General features: G+C 43.4%; 1 protein-coding gene across 1 annotated transcript in view; it reads left to right on the top strand.

The window, feature by feature from the left end:
* The first annotated feature begins 1,847 nt into the window (after nt 1–1,847).
* The window catches only part of ABHD17C (abhydrolase domain containing 17C, depalmitoylase), a 29,665-nt gene continuing 10,796 nt past the window's right edge, over nt 1,848–20,716 (top strand). The window contains exon 1 of the mRNA XM_072345979.1: nt 1,848–2,670. Within this exon, the coding sequence (XP_072202080.1) occupies nt 2,138–2,670 (533 nt within the window). The 5' untranslated portion in view covers nt 1,848–2,137. The remainder of the gene's footprint in view (nt 2,671–20,716) is intronic.

The raw sequence follows: 20,716 nt of genomic DNA on the forward strand, positions 1-20,716 counted from the left end.
GTTTCAGCATGTGTGCAGTGAGAGGGACAAGCTTTTCTCAGATCTCTCCAGCCAAATGACTTCCCAGGGCATACCCAGGGCTTTCTCAGGGTTGCACCAGTCTTCCAGCAGAATATTAATAGTGCCCCTTATAACAGCGTAGATAAAGCTTGAAGCTGCTTGTGATCCCCCAGAAAATTCACAGTGTTCCTCATTTATCTGTTCTGCATTTTCTTTACCCAGATTGTTCCGTCTCATTCTTCGAAGGAATCAGTTTCAGTTTCATCAGCTGATTGTTCTGTATGGGCTCAGATTCTGCCATTCGAAAGCACCCAGAGCACAGCATCACTCGGTAGGATGTGCTTCAGTGCTCAGCCAGACCCAAGAGGCCTCTCCAGCTCCCAGCAGGACGTGCCTGGGACTCAGGTAACAAATGGCTGTTCTCTGTCCTCTGGAGGAAACCTGTCTGCACCAGAGGCCATGCTTTCAAGCCGTTGGAGACACTCAGCTGTCAGTTTCTCCCTCAGCGATCACCACAGCCACAATTATGACTGACTGAACTTAGCATTTTCGAAATCCCCATTGTTAGTAAAACTAAAGATTGATGTGAGTGGGGGTCGGCCTTACTTTCTACGTGCCAAAGACAAAGGATGATGACGCATGACTGACTCTTCTGTGATTCTCTGAAAAAAACTCACTCACACTCAGCAAATGTTAATGCGAGGAAAGTTAGTCTCAGGTTTGTCACCAACTAAATGACCTCAGCTCAACGCCATGGCTGAGTTTTTGATGCTTTGTTCCTCAAGTCAGTGAATGATGTATTAATAGAGCACCAGGAAGGTGCAGATGCAGGTGATGGGTATCAAGGCAGGGTGGTGGTTGGATGTATGTGAATAACAGACTAAGCTGCGTGGGTTTCCAGCTCTTTGGGCTGCCTATAGGTCATGTAACGGATACGTGGGTCTCCCCAGCAGTGCAGCCTGGGACACAGAGCACGCACCACACCAGACAGCAGCGCTCCGGGTGCTACCAGCCAACGACCAGTTTTATTCACGTTTTCACACCAGCAGTTCGCTAGGAGCGGGGCTCCAAGCCACGGGGATGCCCTCATCCCAAACGGCCCGGCGTGACCAGAGCCACGCGGGGCTGCGAGGGAGCAACGCGGCCTCAGCTGCAACCGGCCTTTTCCTCGGGATGCCCCGACTCGGAGCGCTCGGTAACCTCCTCACAAGGCCCCGAACCGGCCCCGATGCCCAGCCGCCCCCCGGCACTGCCGCGCATGCGCGAGCGGTGGGCGGCCACGGAGGGGGGAGGGGGCGTCCCCCCTTCCCTCTGCACGTGACCCAGGCCGCAGCGGGGGGCTTTCTTAAAGGGCCAGGCTCTGCGCTCCCCGCGTGGGCGGTCGCGCCCCGGCTGCGTCTACGGGCTTCCTCTCACCTCCTCACCCGTTCCGCCCCGCCCCTCTCCGCGCACCTGTCGGGCCGCCCGGCTCAGGCCTAGGGGGCAGCCGCGAGCCGCGGCGGGCGGCGCAGCGTGGGCAGGGCCGGGCCCCCGCCTCGTCCCCGCCGGCACCTGCGGCCCCGCGCCCGTAACCCGGAAGCGGTGCGGCGGCGACGAGGGGAGAGCGCCGGGACATGGCCGCTGCCTGCTCCTGCCTGTGCGCCGCGGCCGGCATGGCCCTGAGCGCGGCGACGCGCGGCTGAGCCTCGACCTTGGCGTCCCCTTCTTTCTGCCGGACCCTCCTCTTTCTCCCGACTCTGCCGCTCGGGGGCTGCTGAGGGCCGCTCGCTGTCTGCGGGGCCGGGGCGGAGCCGCGAAGGGCCGGAACCGCGCGGGGCCGTGAGGGGGCTGTGAGGGAGCTGTGAGAGGGGGGGGGGACTGCGGGCCGTGCGGGAGGTGGGTGCGTGCTGCGATCTGCCCTCTGTATCCAGGGGCCGGGCTGGGGGCTGCATCCCCCGTAGGGCCAGCGGTGTTTGTTTAGGGTTAGGGTTGAGGGGCTGGTTGTACTTCTGCCGGGTGCGATTTTGTGTTTATCAGCTCGTTTGAAAGCTGCGCTGCTCTTGGTGATCTGTAGTTCCTCAAAGGCGTTGCGGGAGGGCAGCGGGTCGGCCGCTTCGTCTCCATCCCAACGCAGGTTAGCTTCTCGCCGGCGTCTCTGATGCCAGAACAAGGCCCCAGAATGAACGGTTTCTCTCTGGGCGAGCTGTGCTGGCTGTTCTGCTGCCCGCCATGTCCCAGCCGCATCGCTGCCAAGCTGGCCTTCCTGCCCCCGGAGCCCACCTACACCGTGCTGCCCCCCGAGCAGCAGCAGGAGGCTGGGGCGGCCTCTGGGGCTGCCACCCCTACGGGATCGGGCACCTGCAGCCTGCACCTGAGCGAGAGGGCGGACTGGCAGTACTCGCAGCGGGAACTGGACGCCGTGGAAGTGTTCTTCTCCCGCACGGCTCGAGATAACAGGCTGGGCTGCATGTTTGTGCGCTGTGCGCCCACCGGCCGGTACACGCTGCTCTTCTCGCACGGTAATGCTGTGGACCTGGGCCAGATGTGCAGCTTCTACATTGGCCTTGGTTCCCGCATCAACTGCAACGTCTTCTCTTACGACTACTCCGGCTATGGGGTGAGCACCGGCAAGCCCTCCGAGAAAAACCTGTATGCAGACATTGATGCTGCCTGGCAGGCCCTCAGGACAAGGTAAACATTGGGTGTGAGGTGCTTCGATGTCTGTTTAATCCTAAGAAGTACAGTGTCTGCACAGTTAACCAACCCACTGCGAGGCAGAGGGAAGGGTCTGTAGGTGTTTTGAGTTACCTTGATGGTGTCAGCGGATGTTCCACCAGCAGTTAGGGTGATTTGCTAGATAGCTTTTTTGTTTGAAGGATGCCCAAGCCTTCGTTCATGGGCTTTTTCTAGATTTAGGGATTTATGCAGACGCATTATGTGGTAGCCATTGCTGTATCATTATAAATCTCTGTGCTAAGCAGGAGGTACTGCCCTGATTGCGGATTGAGCTTGCCAGATGCAAAAAAAAAACAACCTTTTGTTTGAGATTTCCATTGGTGTAAATGTTTCCCAACATTTATTATGCTTAGAAGTAAACCTCCTGAGCCTAGGCTTTGAATTTGGCAGTGGCCTGGCCTGGTGCTTACCAGGAAACTGCTGTCACTCTGCAATGTGTCTGGCATTTTGCACTAGCTCAAGTGACGTACGTGTCTTTCTCTTTTGGCAACCAAACTGCTATTAAAGTTGGGTAGGGCAGTGAGGTGGAAGGAAAAAATGTTGACAGGTGAGAGCTGGGGATTCTGCCAGGTGGAGAGGCCAAAGGAGGTGGCATCTAAAGGGATGTAGCAGTAATGAGAAGACTGGCAAGGCAGTGTGGTGAGTAGTAGCATGGGGCCCGTGTCTTTTGGGAAATCCAGAACAGTGCTGTTTTACTGAATTCCTTGGTGTGTTTGCGTGGCATTCCTGGGCTTCTGTCTACAGAGACCTGCTGTTGCATAAGTTGTTCTTAAAGAATGGAAGCAGAGCCTGAGAAAGTTTAAGTTGTTGCATTAGGGCAAGAAAAAAGAGCGAAGGATGTCTTCTTTCCTTGGCTCTGTGGCTGCGTAGTTGAACTTGGCTTACATGGAGTAATGTCTGTTTTAGGGATATGTGCCAGCTTCAAAAATAGTGACGGGAGTTGTTACCAATTTAGATAATTGGCTTTTCAAGGATCTGGGGATTGGTCAGTTGTAGAGTCCAGCTGGCTTCTGACATTGGCCAGCCCAAGTCAGTTTAAGATCACGGGGGAAAGTTACTGTCTCATAGCAAGAGTTCTGTCTGTGTGGTGGGCGACAGACTCTGGGTTCATTTGTTCAATGCTCTTAAAAATTAAAACCAAACAAAAGCAGATGTTGCTTGAATGTAAATAATATGGCTTTATGTAAAGAAATAATTTGATAACTTTGCGCAGAATAGATGACTAATTGTCACTATATTGCATGTAGGTGATGTAAATAAGCTTTAAGAAAAGTGCTTTGAATAATCTAGGCCTGATTAATGCTTGTCCTTCAGTACCAGTGTTTTTTCTTCATCTCGCTATTTAGTTGGTACTTTTTCAAGAAAACCTTTCCTAGCTCTGGAAATGTGCTTTCACATCTGCTTGGAAGTGCTCAGGCATGTGGCATGTGTTTAAGACCAGTGCAGATGCAGAAACAAAGCAGTCCTTCACTCAGGTCTATTGAGAAGCCTGACCTAGGAGGTGATGCCAACGTGTGCCTGGTTTTGCTGTGAGAGGATTGGCTCCTACTACTGAAGTGTGTCTGAAGGAAGTTTATAATTTCACATTTGAGTCCTTTTTGTGGTTTCGACAAGATTGAGGTTATGTTCATTTTGTAAATTGGGGAGTTGAATTTTGCAGACTCTTACATTGCTGTGTTTGTCAGTCTCAGATCTTAGAGCTACATTGGGAGTGCTACTAGAGCAGCTGTGTTACCATCATTAAATCTTTGGGAGCCAAAGAGAATATTACAGTATTGTAAGATTCAGTGAAGGAATTGGTTACTCTAAAATGTAGACCTCATTCGTTTTGTTTGTTTCTTAGATTGTCCTCTCTGATGACCTTGATAGTTGTTAGGAAGAAGCCATGATCTTCCTGCTCAGGAGTTCTCTAAGCAGTAGTGTTGTGAGCTTTAAAGGACTGACCATTTTTTGTAGCTCTGTTTAATACGTCCAGTCAGCTTATTGTTAAGTAAAATGTTCTGGTGTAAAAATACAAGTCTGTCTTCTGAGGTGAAATGTCGTACGATGCTGTTCCTGTTCCAGCAGATCATTGGTAGCTTCCAAGCTTGCGTGGGGTTTCATTCTCCATGCAAATTCCTAGCGTTTGGCCTGTAGTCATGTGGTAGTGAACTGTAATGCGTAGTTAAAAGTGGAACCTTAAAATAGGAGGGGTTCGCTAGCTATAGAAAGCACTTAGTCATCTGTGCGAAGTTCTGTGGGAAGCTGTTGCTGAATCCACCAGACATTGCATCTGGCAGCAGAAGGGGATCATTAAATGTTGGAAGTGTTGAGTGTCTTCTTTTTTTTTCTTTTTAATTGTGCCTGTAAAGTACAACTGATACTTATTAAATATTAACTTATCAGTGTGCTTTGAAAGATGCTCCCAGTTGGACAGGAACTTGCACTACACCTGAACAAAACAGATGGCTGCCAAGTTCTAGGAATGATGGTGAACTGTCTGTGGATACAGACATGCCTGCAGATATTGGCTGTATTTTGTAAAGGAATTGAAATGAAGATCTTTCTATCACATACACAGCTGGGTATGAAACCTTATGTAACAAATGATTTTAAAACACTAGGTGAAAAATAACATGGTTGAGGTTTCCTTTCCATTCTGTTATCAATTCTGTTTCTGGAGAATTGGTGTCAACTACTCGCCTTTCTGTTAGCCACTGTAAAGGGTAAATTATTTCCTTCCTGTTAATCAGATGAGTTTTAGTTTTTGAGTGCTAACTGACTTCCAGCCTATGTAAGATTTTGGCATATAATTGTATCCCCTACGAATGGCTTATTGTAGTTGTTCCTTGAGATGTTTAACTGTGTGGCATTGGTGCTTCTAGTTCCAATATCAAGTAACTTGTCTGGGTTTAGATAAATTTCCATTTGATTAACAAGTGGAATACTAGCTTTTGATACAGGATAGATTTGAATGTATCATTTGAGTACTTCATTCTCAGAACAGATACACTTGAGTCTGTCTTTCAGTCCATTGGTTCACTTCCATTTTTAACTAGGCAATCGAAATCTATCTTCTGTCACAATGAAGGGAATTGGATTGTAAAATGATGCAGTGGAATGCAAGGGCTTTTGATAAATGGATGGCAGTTAGCTTAGAATATTTAAAACTTGTTTAAAAAAAACCCAATACATTCATTATATGAATATTTTATTATTTCCTATGCTGATTATCTGTCACTTCTTATTGCTGTTTCCTTGGCAGGAACTGGTGGATAACTTCAGAGGTTGTGTCCATTTAGTCAGTCTGCGTTTGCTTCATTTTCCCCCCTTGATTTACCAAATCAGTTACTTTCTGCTTTAATTTTCTTTGTACCAGAATCTTCTCTCATTCGCACTGTCTTGCTCTGTGTGACCTTGTTTCACTTCCCTGGATTGAGCACTCAGGTTCAACCTAATGGGTTTTTATTCTGTGTAGACCCTTGAAACCCCTTTTAAAGACTGAGCCTTATTTCTTTCTTTCCACTCGGTGCTTCCAGAAGTATTCAATTGAAGAATTTGTAATATGCACTTTGGGTGGATTTGGGAGGACAGGAGTCATAATTTATTACAGAGAGGCAGATGTGAAGCATTCAGCACCTTCACAACACAGTTTATACTAGGAATAAAATTTCTCAGCCTATATGCTGTTATAGAAACACAATCAGGATGTAGTATATTAACTTCTATTAGTTTAAGCATAACTTTTCCCAGAGGATTTTTGCATCTTTCTTCCATCTATTTTCTTTAATCGCCTTCCCAGCACTGAAGGGATGTATGCCCAATTTATGAGAAACGTACTGGTGCAGATTGCTAAATAGCTGAGATTTATTTACTACTTCTATAAATAGATTAAGCACTGAAATTGTAAATGGATGCGTGTAATTTGCAGTACAACGACACTTTGATTAATCAGGAAACCCAAATTGCATTGTTGTTCAGCTTAGCATTGACTGTAGGCTGCGGGTGTCTGCTACTTTAAGTGCGTATTCCTCTGGTTAGAAACAAAAGTGTCCTGGTTCGGTGAAGGCAGAGGTTTTGGTCTAAGGTTAGCAATGTAAGTCTTGAGGCGGTCAAGGGTTGTGCTTGGCTGAGACATTGTGAACACTGAGAAGTAACAGGGTTCCATCCCACTTCCTTGTTCATGGTGTGTCACTTGGTAGGCAGGCTGAAATGGCCGCTGAGTTGTAGATGATGGAGGGTGAAGGTCAGTGGACAGACTGCATTAATCTGGGTACCTTGTGTTGCCTCTCACTGCTGTTGTCTCTGGCTACAAATGCTCAGGTGTTCTCTGATCTGCAGTAGGCAATGTGTGTGCGTGTGGCTCCTTGACCTGCTGGTGACAGAGTCTCATAGATATGGCCATTGGTTTAGATTTTGGCCTTTTCTGTCATTGACCATGGTAGGCTTTTTCCCGCTCCTAGCTTTTAAATGATGTAGATAAGGTGTCCACAACGGATGACTTAATGTGTGCTTCCTAATTTTTAACAGGGCTATTTTTTAAGGCTTAATCTATTCTACCTACTGTGGTTGGTACTTCAAGAAAAACTGCATAGAACTTGTCTTAAAAATAGAAGCAGACAGAATAGTCTGCTGTAATGTCTGTGATGAGCAGAGATTAATTCAGATGATTAGCATCCCAGGGACAAATACCGACAACTGTTTAAAACAGGTGCTCTGATGTTCAAAGTCACTCCAACTGTTTGTTGAGCTCTGGTGTTGTGTTACATGAATTAGTCACTGCTGTAAAAGAAAGTACTTCTGTTAAATATTTTCCTACTTCTGTCGGGAGCGTATGATCAAAGCTTGTTTTAAAGAAAATGGGATTTATTTTTTCACTGTCAAGATTATTTTGCGACCGGTGTTACTTGGGAAGGAAACGAAGCTGTCGAAGAACCTTTGGGTGATGATATTTGTCATCCTGAGTGTGGACAGTCTGAAAGGCAGCCGTTGAAGTGAGGATGTTGGGTAACTCCACTGTGGGAGGGTTGTGGGTCTGGCCCTCAGCATCACCAGGGCGTTGAACATAAAGGATGTAGGGGCAACAACAGATCCCTCCAAAATGCAGCCTCTGTCCTTTGGTACCGACTTATTTTGTGGTGTTTGTTTCCAGGCACTGGGCTAAGTTTATGGTACCTCATTGCTTGTGGATAAATAGTTAGCAGGACTAACTAGGATTGTCCATGGATTGTGGATACCTGGGAATGTAGTTAGAGTAATAAGCTACAGAAGTGAGCTGTTCTCCAGCAGCTGGTTTTGTGAGGAAAAACTCGCACTTCCTGAGCAAGGAGTTATTTATATTTCTCTATGAAATGAAGAAAGCAGGTGGGTTCTTTGGTTTTCAGTTTTTTGGTTCTGTGCCTCTTCCTCATGCAGAGATGTGCTAGTACAAAGGGAGTGCCAAGCAATTAGCCTTTTGGAGCCTCGCTGATGGAGCATATGTCTGAATTGCTGCTTTGGTTTTAAGATGAGGCTTGTATGGTGGAGAAAGGCAATGTGATTATAGTAACTTTTACATTTAAATCCTGTCCCAAGTATGCTTTTGAGAAAAATACCAGGAAACTGATTCTGCAGTTGCACTCTGTATTGACTTGAAGACAACAGTCTCAAAATGATGTTGCACTAATTAAACGGACAAGTAACGTTGCTGCTTTTTCTTCAAAGCCAGCAATACATTTAATGAACAAGTGACAGCCCCTTCTGCCCTCCTTCTCAAAAATAAATCAATTACAAGACTGTGTTGGAAGCAGTTGAGATGAGTCATAAAATAACTTACAGATACGTTGAAACCAGCATGCTTGCATGAATTCTGGGGTTGCTTTGCTAATTAGCACCTAAAAAGGGCAGAATTCCTTCTCTGGTGATTAGCTTCAGATCATTTCAGTTGCCACTGCGCTTTGGAGAAATTAAAATACTTATCCATGTGTGAGGTGAGGCTCTCACTGCATTTTCTTGAATCTCAGGAAGGCACAAGAGCTCTAGTAGCTCTTGATTGCTTCTTTGTGTTAATTTAAGCCTGCGTTGACTGCTTATACTGACCTGATGCGGAAACAACTAAGGATTATTTTGTGTAGCTCAAACTGAGGTTTGGTGTGGGCTAAAACACATTAGGCTCATACACCTCATGCCTCTAGAAAAATCAGCATGTAATTGAGGTCAGTAGAGACTGCTATTGTGAATAAGCTGGCTAGCTTGCTTTTCAGTTCTTGGATGAACTGCATACCCCAGTCCTGTGTGCTTAGCCTGACACCTGATGATGAGGTGGAATTTCATTGCTGCTGTCAAACTGCTTGTTTTGTTGGGTGTGGGAGGCCTTTTGTTTTTCCTCCTAGTGCGGATTGTGTGAGCAATGGAAGTGCGACCAAATCACACGTAGCCCAACGCTGTGCCACACAGTAGGATCCTGCTCCTTCCCATCTATCTTCCTTCCCTTGGTTCCACGTGTCCTGAGGAGCACTTGCGTGTCTTTGGGGAAATCCTTACAGTACTGAAATAAGTCTACAGCATCACAGTGACAGAAGGGAAATTCCGTGTGGGTTCTTGAAAAATGATGACGTGAAAGAAGAGGTTTTGAGTTTGCCTCAAAGTGTAGAGGGAAGCACTTAAATTAGACGTCATCTCCGACTACTGTAGCTGTGGTTTTCATGTGGCAGATTTCTTAGAAAAACTTCATTTGCGCTTGTTTGGAAGTAACATTATTTATTGGCGGTCTTTAGAAATTCTAGGCACATCTTTCAAGATGAAATTCCTTTTTTAGCCACTAATTAGAAATTAGTTGTTGTGTTAGTTTTGGGTATGTACCTAAAAGGAAGATACGTTCCCAATTCTAATTTGTAATTCCTGCTTCTGTATGGAAATGTTACTTTAAAACTTTGACTCTTGTGAGCCCTGTTTATCAGCCAAGGCGTGCTGCGGGAACAAGCTGGATATATGGGTGTCTGGCACACAGCCCTTCTCAAGGCATGCCGTGTCAGCCAGCAGCTCCCACAAACTAATTTAACATTACTCTTGTATAGGACACAGCCAAATTTCTCAAGATCTTGGTGTGTTAGAACAGTTAGATTTGACTATGTAACATGGCATGTTTCCTTCTTTGCACGTACAGCAAATAGACACATGTGGTAATGAATAATGGGGCCTGAGAAGTCTAAACATTCAGTGAAGGACTTCAACGTGTTTCTCAGGAGAGCGTGCTTTGAGTAATATGGTTTGAAATGTTTCTCTCTCAACAAGCAGGTTGTTTAGAAAAGGGTTTGCTTCGGTTGTAAGATCTTTCTGGGCATTCTTTGCTGCTGACTTGTTAGCGTTGCTTTGGATATGCTAGGAGAACTTGAAAAATAGTGGTCGGTAGCAACAAAGCAGCAAGAATGGCTGCATGTTCTTTCTAGTGTGAGAGAAACCGAGATACAGTTCAGATTATGCCATTATTATTCCATGATTTTTAAGGCTTATTTGTAGCAAATTAAAATTAGAGGATCTGCCTTGGGGAAGGTCATTTGTCTAAACTATTTCATTGTATTTTATTTTGCTTATAATAAGACTTGCAATTTATTTTAAGAGCCAATAGTAATACAGGGCTAAACTGTTGAGGATTTTTCACTTGTGGCGTATACAATCTGTCTACACGTCAAAGGAATACTTTAGTAGTTAATTTGCCTTTTCAAACGTACAGATCTTTATCTTTGCTCTGTCTCTGTGGAGTCTTCACCAACACGTGATGAATTTGGGTAGGATGAGCATCTAACAGCCTGGGGAAAGGGATGTCTTTCAAGCAAATGGTCCTGGTTTTGTGGTGTGTCCTCTAGGGCCAAACTTAGAAAACTTTTCTCCAACGTGCTGTTTGTTTCTTATAGCTTCATTTCTCACAGAGGTGTGTCAATGTCCTGGTGGGTGTAGTGCTTTTTTGTTGTTCACTTTAAGAAGGTAATTCAGCTTAGTATTTATTTTGGAGGTGTTTTCCTGGTCAATTCACTACCTTGAGGCAGTTGGCCAAAAGCCAGACTGACTTCAGCTTCATTAAGTCTGGGATGGACCTGAACTTGCAAATGGACTTGCATTGTGCCTGCTCTTCCTAATATTCTTTTTCATTGATCCCTACCATAGAAGCTTTTATATTTTCCTGTTGCATTGTAGCTTCAGTGTATCTTACTAATGCTACAGAAAACTATAGTGTTTCTGCCTGGATATGACCATCTTATCAAACTTTACCAGCTGTAAAAGTAACAAGTTGGAGGAGGAGGGGGCGTGTTTCAACTACAGTTGTACTGTTTTTATGGCTACTAGTTTCTGAGCATGTAACCTTTGCCTCATCCCAGTTAATGATTACACCATAGGTTGCAGGCATCTGTTTGGTGCAAGAACCACCCTTTCAGGACTCAGTGCAGCAGTTGGAGGTACAAGTGGTGTTCCACCTGGAGCCTGAGCAGTATGCCTAAAAGGTTCTAACTCCTGCTGGATAGCTGACAGCTCTCAAACTGTTACCTGTGAAGGAATACAGGCATAAATGTAGTTGGCTTTCAAATAACTAAATCATTTTGATTTATATTTGCTTTAACAAAGAACAGAGATGCTAGTAGTTAAGAATGTACTGTCATATGATTTAAATTCAGCCTGAATTTTAAGTGTAAAAGGTAAGAATGTCATAAATCCTCAGTATTGACCCAAATTTGTGAAGGGTGAGAGGTTGCAAGGCCTCCCTGGTCTATTGAATTCTTCTCTAGCCTTTTATAATTCTGCTGAGATGGAGCAAGCTGGTGCCAAATGAACCACCCTTCCAAATTGCATGCCCTTCTGTCAGAGCTCATCTGAGATCTGTACTCACTTTGTGTAGGACACTGAACAGATGCTGTTTATACAAATAAGAACTGGCATCTTCCAATTATTTCAGGAAATTACCCTTCCCATCCAAAAATCCAGTTTAATAATGACCGTAATGAAGGGTGTTAAACCCGAGGATCTTGGATGTTTCTTGTCTGGATGCAGTCTGAAACTTGTTGCATTACAGAACTGGGAAATCTGAAGCAAAGATAATAATCTTTGATTACAATAATTAGTCTCTTTGGCTGGACATTCATAGCAATTTTCTGTTTTCTATTTAATTCTAAAGTGTTAATTTGGGGAAAAAAGGGAGCAGTGTTAGTTTTAACTTAGCTCACTGTTACTGGGATTTTGAAGGGGAGAGGGACTTGATTCAAAAAGCATCATTTGTCACTTAAAGCTTATGTCTCTTCCTTCCACTGCTCCCAGTGCTTCTGTGCAATGCTCTAATGTGAGCTGTCTTCTGCCTTTCACTATAAAGCTGATTAATGTTGTCTGATCCAATTTTCTCTTTAAATATTATTTTAAAATTCTCATTCCGTATTTCTGTTTTGCCTCTGTCTTGAGAGCTTTGTGGTACCACGAAGGAGGGAAAAACCGTTCCTTTCTAAATAACTAAATATGAAAAGTGTGTGTTGGCAGGAAACAAAGCAGCAGCTTGTAAATGAGGTGCCCCTGTGATGAAATGGTGAACTCCAGAAAACCAGCACTGTCCAAATGTTACTGACCAAATCTCTATATGGCTAAAGTAGACATCAATACACCAGCTCTTCCAAACACAACACTATTATCTGTTCTTTCAAAAATAGAAACTCCATCAGCACGAGGCTCCTTCATGCTATGCTTGTTTATTGGTAGGCACTTAAGTGCTGGCGTGGCATAAACTGGAACTGCTGGCATTTCTTCCTGCAGAACCAGTTGTTCTTGAGTGATTCTGCAAATAAGTAGGGGACCTGTTTGGTTTACCAGAATTGCATCACAGATTTGGAGGTAAATAGGACACAGAAGCTCCTTCTTTTTGCCTCTTTTGATTTCTAAGCTACACCTGCAGATCAGTATCTACCTTTAGCATCAGCTGGAGTAATGCACTTAAGTGATTGCACTGACAGATGTCCTTGATCCCCACTGCTACTTTGGAGTGGCTGTCTGATAACTGCCAACATCCTTTTCCTGTTCCTCAACCTTTTCCCTCGAGAAGTCTTTGCCTAAAAGATTACAAAAGCAATTGGCCCTGTTAAGTAGATGAAGCACTGGTGAGGAAAACAAAGCACACAACAGGCATGCTGTTTGACCATTAAAACCTCTGGTTTTGCTTGGTGTAGACGAAATGCCTTTTACTCCACAGAAGCTCAAATGATGCCAAATAAGAGCTGGCTAAACTGAAGTATGTGACCTGGTTTCAGCACTGTGTTTGCCGGTGAGTTTAGAAAAGTTAGGGGAAAAAAGGAATACTTTTCTAAACATACTGAAATACTGATTCCATTTCCTGGATTAATATTTGCTACTTTAAAATAGATAAAATTTAGTGGCTTATGGTTTTTTTTGTTTGTTTGTTTTGTTTTATGTTTTGTTTTTCATGTAATTCAATGCAGGCATCTGTCTGTGTAATAAATGAATGATTTTGTGCTCTGCTTTCATTCCTGGAGAGCACAGTGCAGGTTTCATCACTGCTACCAAACACATGGGAGAATCGCTGACTCTGTGCTCAGTGGTTCAGAATTCCAAGCAGTAGTTACTGGGGAAAAAGGGAGGGGAGGGATTTTAGCTCTGTATTTGTGAGGATGAAGGCTTTGGCTAGGAAATTTGATTTTAAGCTCCGAACTAGTTATCTGTGGTCTGCTGTCTTAGAACATCTGGTGCTGTTAATCCTGGTGATTGCTGTCTATTTCTTTAATCAGCTTTATATTGACTGCTAGAGAGACCTGAACACTGAATGTGCTGAAAGTTCATTAAAGGAATGTGCAGAAGAGAAAATTTAAGTGCTACACCAGCATTAAAATTTGTGTTACTTTATAATGCATAGATTCTGTGTAGCAGCAAGTCTTTAATTCTGGTAGAGGCAGGTGATCCCATCCTTGGGTGATAAGAACAGAACAGCATGAGGATGCTCTGAAGCTGCAAGCAGCTTCCCATTTGTGTGGTACTGTGATGTAAATTACAAGAGGCCTTCTGCTTTTTCTTCCTTTTGATCCTTGTATCAGTACATTTTTCTTTTCAAGATCAGAGTAAAAGCTACTTGTAGTCAAACTAAGAGGAGGGTCTGGGTATCTTTGCTTGTTTGGTAGTATAAGAAGGTTGGTCTTTATCATCAGCATGAAATGAATGCTCAAAATCCATTTATTTGTAAAGGCATCACAGGTTGCTCTGAGATCTGATTTTGCTCACCACAGCTGAAGAGAACGGAAGAGAATTGATAAATCTGATTTTCAAGTCAGAGTGCCAAGAAATGATGAGAAATAAAGAATGCTCAGATTTTCTTCTTTCTGAAAAAACATTGGAAAAATATTTTCTACTGATAGATTGCTTTCATGAAGTGACTTTCTGCTTCCATTTGGCAGTTATCACTCTTGTTTTCTGTTAAAATATTTAACAAATGTAGCTGAAAATGGATGGTAGAAAGCAAGTGAGTGGTATTTCTCTGTGAGGATGTGAATATTCTTCACTCTGAAAGCAGATGCTTAAGTGCATACAGATTCACACTGCAATAAAGCTCGGTGTTTGCAGCACTTACAAAACTGATGTGTTTTCTCCACTTAGCTGAGGGTGAGGAGAAATAAAGGTCACGGTGTCATTTATCTAAGTAGAATTGCATCCAGTTGAGGATTCACAAGAGATGTCAGCGCAGAGGAAGTGTCAAATGTTTTGATTTTCAAATCAAAAGAGAACGTTGCCTTTCTTCTTTATATCTGTGGAAGTGGTTTCAGAGTCACTCCAACAAAGATGAAATATTTCCTGAGGATTGAAGAGGCAGGATGTGTGGTCTGCTGGATACGAGGGCCACGGCTCCTCTTGGCTTAGCTTTTGCACTAATCCCCTAAATGTTCATTTGAGGTACTGCTTACTTCTGAGAGAAATCTTTGCCTTATTGAGTACCTTTGTTTGCTCTTCTGTAGTGCATGAGCATATTAATCTAACTATATAAGAGAACAAGGAATGCTACTGCCAGCTGAGTCATCTTCATATAATGTTTGTCCATCAAATATTCATGTAACAGGGACAGCTGCATCCTACTGCAGTCTGTTCTTTTTGGGGTTCGTAGGACTGTTCATAGACGCCAATTGTTTTCACAGCAGGACATCTCCGCTGTCCTCCCTTTCTACCCCTCATGGCCCTTTCTTTCTGCTTCTGCTGGAGCCTCTCAAATCACTACCAGAGCAGCACTGATGGGATGGGAAGAAGCAGCACATTCAGGGCTGTGTACTCCTTATCTATTCCAGCCCCCTCTGTAATCCTCTTCAGACTCTGGCTTTGGTCCTCAGCGGGAGAGACTGCATTCAGATTTCTAGTGGTCTTTGAAGAGCAGTGTGAAAATGGCTTTAACTTCGTCTGCTCTAAATGGATTTCAGATACTAACACCTGCAGTTTGTTGAGGCTGTTTGGCTTGTTTGTTCCCTGCTGTCAGCATTATGGAGATAAGGTGGAAAGCTTTAGCAACTTGTTTTCTGAATATAGTTACAAATTTCTTTGACATAAGGACAATACTGTATGAGCGCCAGGTATTTGATAATTTGTAAGTTATACCAAATAGTTGCAGCAAACCAGGTCACTTAATGGGGTTGATCTTCTGTTTTTATCACCTGAAAACATGATGCTCTCTTACAAGATATTTCATCTGTATGTTTTAATGTAGTCTGAAATGAAATAGAAGCATATCATTGAAAACTGAAAAGCCAACACAACACTCACATGCACACTCACAAGCTGGTTAGTTTCTTCTGTATTCAGCAGTGGGATTATGACATGAGTAGGTCTAGAGTATGAGTGATCTGCTTTTTTCCCTCCCCTTGCCTTCCTCCCATGTAGCTTTCCTAATATTGATCTCTCAAAGGGCTAAATCCAGCATAACACACCGTTTAACTCTTCTGGGGCATCTTAACAATTGCTTTTAGAAGTGCTTACATATACTTCTGTTTTGAGATCTAGTTTTGGAGATGCCTTTTTAAATTTAGTGTATGTATGGTTTATCTATGCAAACCTGGAAGTTTTAGGTGATATTTGCAGTTTGATGGCCGTTTAAGGTTAGCCTTGTTTCCTTGAGATGATAAAAACCTAATTAAGAGCGTTCAGTTAAATCCAAGTGTTGCTGTGAAGTTTTTGTCACCTGTTTTGACTCGTTTGCTTTCTAATTGTACCAGGTGAGCTGTGTGCTGACTGGTAAAGAGGGGCCTTGTTTGTTTGTATTGTCTAAATTAAGACACAAGGAACTTAATCAGGGATATATTTAGGAGAGAATCTATACATGACCCTGCATGAGGACAGGATGCTCAGTCAGCTTATATGCCTGTGCAGTGATAACTGTATTTTCAGAAAAAAGAGCCAGACACAGTCAAACTAACTGGTGCCACTCTTTCTTTTTCCCCCCTTTTGTTTTTGTTTTCCTGCCCTGTTCTGGATTGTGTGCTTCAGCAATTATTCCCCTCCTCTGAGAGCAGCTGAGGTGGTGGAAGGGTAGAAATGTCTGCAATGGGTGGAAGAGCAGCAGCTCAGGTCAGAAGCCACTGCACTACTTCTCAGATAAGTAATCCCAGCTCATGAGTCAGAGGCTTAAGACTTTAATAGATGCAGCTCTTGGCAATTAGTGTTGCAGCAGGATGGCCTTGAACTGTTGCATGATGTTACAAGTAGGGAGAGGTGAGGAAAATACTCCAGAAAGTTAATTCAGTGTCTCCTGCAAAGAGGAGTCCGGATAAGAGCAGCGCTTGAGATTTAGTTGAGATGTCATAGGTGCCCCAACAGACAGGTGGGAGTACTAAAAGAATAACACAGTGCTTCTGAACAGAGAGTTGTGAGCTTGCTTCATTCAGACCTGTGTTCACCCCCTCTGCCAGCGTGGAGCCAGAGGAGGTGAGAGGGCTGCAGGATAGGCTGGAAGACCAGCCAGCACACATTGGCTCACTGTGAGTTCTCAGCCTCAGGAATCAGGCAGGGCTTTCAAGTTTGGAAGCAGTTGAAATGTAAGAAGAAGTTATGAAAGAACAACACTGGTGGGACTGCATAACCAGTGCTAATATTTGCACTTTTTTTTTTTTTTCAATGTTTCTTAGAGAATCAGATTATTATTTTTTTCCAAGAACACTTTCTGTACTAGTAGGCACATAACTTGGTTTACTTAAAATCTTTATGTAGAAAGATTTTGCATTTAGATGCACGGATGTCGTCAAATCTTTCCTGTTCTTACAACAGGGGGTGTTCTATAACAACCCTTTGAAGAGTACAGTTTTAGGAAGCATTGAACCTCATTTATTTATTTTTTTTTTTTTCAGCTTTTGAGGGCAGAATATCTAGAGTGGAAGCTCAGGCTTCTTGCTATGGGCTGTCAAACTTTAGTATGTTCTTTAAGAATGCTCTAAACATTTACATATCTTAGCTCTGTATGGCGTACATACAGTACGACATGCTTGGCTGAATTAAAAGTACCACAACAGGATAAAGATGAGAGAGGAGCCAGGGGTGCAGGTAATAAATTCCTCATTCCAGAAGATGCTGTGGAGCTTCTCTGTGAAAGTGACAGAACTTTCTCTGCTGTATCAAGTTATTTAAATGCACCTCAGAGCCTGCCTATATAGATTTTGTGCACTGGTTACAGTAAAGAGTATATAATGGAAGGTAGCTGACTGTGTTTTTTGTGAATTATTGATAGTGTGGTCAACAAAAATTGTTCTTAGGGGCCAGTAAAGGTTTCCTGTCTGATAAATAAAGCTTAATACTTATGTCTTGCATGTTTGTTTGCTACAAACCAACTTAATTAAATGCAAAATACTTTTTTAAAGCAACTCCGATGCTCTGTTTTTAAACTAATTTAAGTGAGAGATTCATTTTAATATGCCATTTAATATCCCATTGCATCTTGTGACTAGACTATGTGTAAATCAAGGCTACTGTAAGAAAGCACTCTGGGAGGAGCAAGAAACTGAAGAGTGGGGAATTGTGTCTTGTCTTCAAAACCTTAACCTGGTGACACGGTGCTGGCTTCAGAGCTGTAATTGATTTCTAAAGTTGTCAATCAAGGAAGCAAATACAGTTGAACGGATGTGTGTTTAACTCTTACTTCCATTGTTACTAGATTGTCTTTCTCTTTACTGGGGTTTTGATTGTATTCAATTCTGTGAGCTGAAATAAGCCTCAAAAAGCTTCAGTGATAAAGATCTCAAATAGTGCTAAGGTGTCAAAGCGTGCCTCTTAATTTTAACTAGGGAGCAAGTTAACAGAAGAATGGAATACATCCTTGTGCTGGTTATAGGCTGTTTGAGCGTCCAGAGGGTGATAATGCCTGGATTGTTTACAATTACTTCTGCATCAACTGAGTTTAGTCTCTCTGTCTTCTCTTGCAGTGAGTACATGTGAGAAGTTGATTGAAATGTTTAATTGCAGGGCACCGTGGTCAGAAAGTTCCATTAATCATCAAAACTGATTTTTTTCACATTTCTCACAATGTATTTTAGCAGTTGTACCAGATACAGCAGGCTTAGATTCTTCTCCAAGTTCAGTAGGGGGTACCCCTTCCTGCTGTGTGGAGATACAGCTTCTCTTTTTGTTCTACAAGATGCACGTGTGTAATCATACTTGTTAAAAATAAATCACAGTTTCATCATAAGCAGAAGACAATGCTGTTGTGCTCCTGACATCACAGTAGTTTGCTCCTGGCTTCCCGTGTTGCTGTTCTGTCCTGCTTGCTTGAGCAGCCAACATCTTGAACAGCAGACAAACTGAAGAAAAGCCCATGGGCCTAATTGAGGAAAGTGTCCCCTTCCTCTCATTGTATGAGCGCACACTGAGTATTCATTGTTGTGAAATAGTGGAATGATTAAGATACAAGTTCCAGCAGCAGACTTGGCCACATCACTGCTCATTTTTCGGTGGCCTTCTTGCTGACTTCATCTCAGTATGAGAGAATGAATGATGATAAAGGCAGAGTTACGTTGTTCTCTCACACCAATATGCCCATGACCTGAGTGCCTGATTAAATGTGAAAGTAGGTTTACTGGAAACTTATTTCTGTGTATCTTGTGTTGCTATCTGGAGGGAAAGAAAAAGGATTCCATTCTGCAGAAGCAAAGCCAGGCCTTTATACATAATAGCTAGTTCATGTGGTAGACAAACAGGCAGCCTAGCATAAACAGAACACCAGAGTTTAGCATTCAGCCATGTTGGGGGGGGGCTGGGGGTCATGCTATAAATACAATTGAGTTCTCAGTGCAAGAGAAAACAAAAGAGGTCTTTCTTGGCACCTCCTTAATAAATAAACCAGCAAGCATGGAGTGCATGTTTTCTGCCCGATCTGCCTTCTGTATCCCGTTTAGCTTCAGTTTAACTAGACTGGAAGGGACTGCTTGCAGAATGCAGATTTGCAGAAGTCTTTCCCAGCTGATGAGGTGCATCACCAGCTATTTTGTTGTCCTCTGTTTGTTTCTCTTTTGTTTTTGCCGGAAGAATGCTCCAAGAATTACAGTGGCTGGATGCAGTCTATGTTTGTTGAGTGGTCTCTGCTGTAAGATCATGAGCTATAAATGAGTGTGAGGAAAGAGCCTGATTTATAGCTAGCGGCAGATGGGCTGCAGAGTGGACCTGCTGCCTGCCAAGGTAATGGGCTGTGGCATGGCTGGGCTGGCAGCAGGATGGTGGTAACGTGGTGTAAAGTGAGCATGTGACAGTGCTGCATGTGGCATGTAATTCTACAACCTTACGGGTGGCAAAATTAGAGAAGGAACACACTTGTACTGGGGAATCTGGAAAAAAACGAGATGTTTTCCATGTTAAAACTTGGCATCTTCAGGCACTACGTAATTTAAGATTGTATTTGGATGGGGAAATAAAGGTTTGTTTTATTTAGAGGAGCTAATGTTCTAAGGAATTTATTTAAAAATAATAGATCAGCTCATATCCTAAAGCTACTCATATAGAGCTTTATAAATCTATTCAGTTTACGTCAAACAGAAATCTTTACTTGTTTACAGGAAAACATGCTGGTCTTATCCCCAGTCAGAAACCCCTCTGAGCACTTAAGTACAGGAAATGGAGGTGAGAAAGTACCATCCATTCCCAAGATGGGACTAGCTATCTGTGACCTACTTATGATAGGTGGTGGTTTGAACCATTCTTGGAAACGTGAAATCATGGAAATTCTGTTGTCTCTATAGGCTGTTGCAGTACTTTCTCAGATGATAGGACAAAAAAACCCTAATATAAGCCTCTTTGCTGCAGCTTTTGCCCTGCCATCTTGTCCTGTTCAAACCAGCCAGAGTGCGTCCCATCTTCATCTCTGCAGCTGCTTCTTCCATACTTAAAGCCTGCTGTCATGTATCTCTGAAACCTTCTTTCCTATGGAATAAACACGTCGTAGTTCTCAAAATCTTTTTATGTGCTCTCTTTCCTCTCCATGCTCTTTCTGTTCTTATCTGAACCCTCCACTGCCGTGAGATGCTGGGAAGGAGAGACGGTATGTTGGCTGAGAACCAGAACCCTCTGAGTGAACCAGGAATAATCTCTGTCTGAACATCTGGCATGTCTAAGTACTGTGTTTACAGTATGACATAGGCTTGTGTCGAACTTGGGATCTGCCATAATGCTCTCTTTTTTTTTTTCCCCTGTACACTACTGAGTTTAACCAGTTATACCCCAACAAGGAATGAGGCAGCCTCTGGATTAAGCTGTGCACTGGTACTGTGTAAGCTGATTTTCTGCTCTTGCTGTTACAGCTGTAAGGATGGGGGGATGTAAGGCAAGATTAGTTGGTGGAGGTAACAGTGTTTGTTAGAGCAATTAGTGTTGTTGGGGGGAGAAGAGGGTGGAAGGGTGGCATGTGACACCTGAGGAATGATATTTTCCAAAAAGCTCATTTGTTTTTTTTCTTATCTCCCACCTTTTGTTGGTTTAGCAGAGGCCATTTTCTTTGCCTAACAAGTGGAAATTATCATATATCCATGCGCCTGACTTCAGTGTCAGGTGC

The sequence above is a fragment of the Excalfactoria chinensis genome, chromosome 10 (assembly GCF_039878825.1).
Source record: "Excalfactoria chinensis isolate bCotChi1 chromosome 10, bCotChi1.hap2, whole genome shotgun sequence".
Classification (NCBI taxonomy): Eukaryota; Metazoa; Chordata; class Aves; order Galliformes; family Phasianidae; genus Excalfactoria; species Excalfactoria chinensis.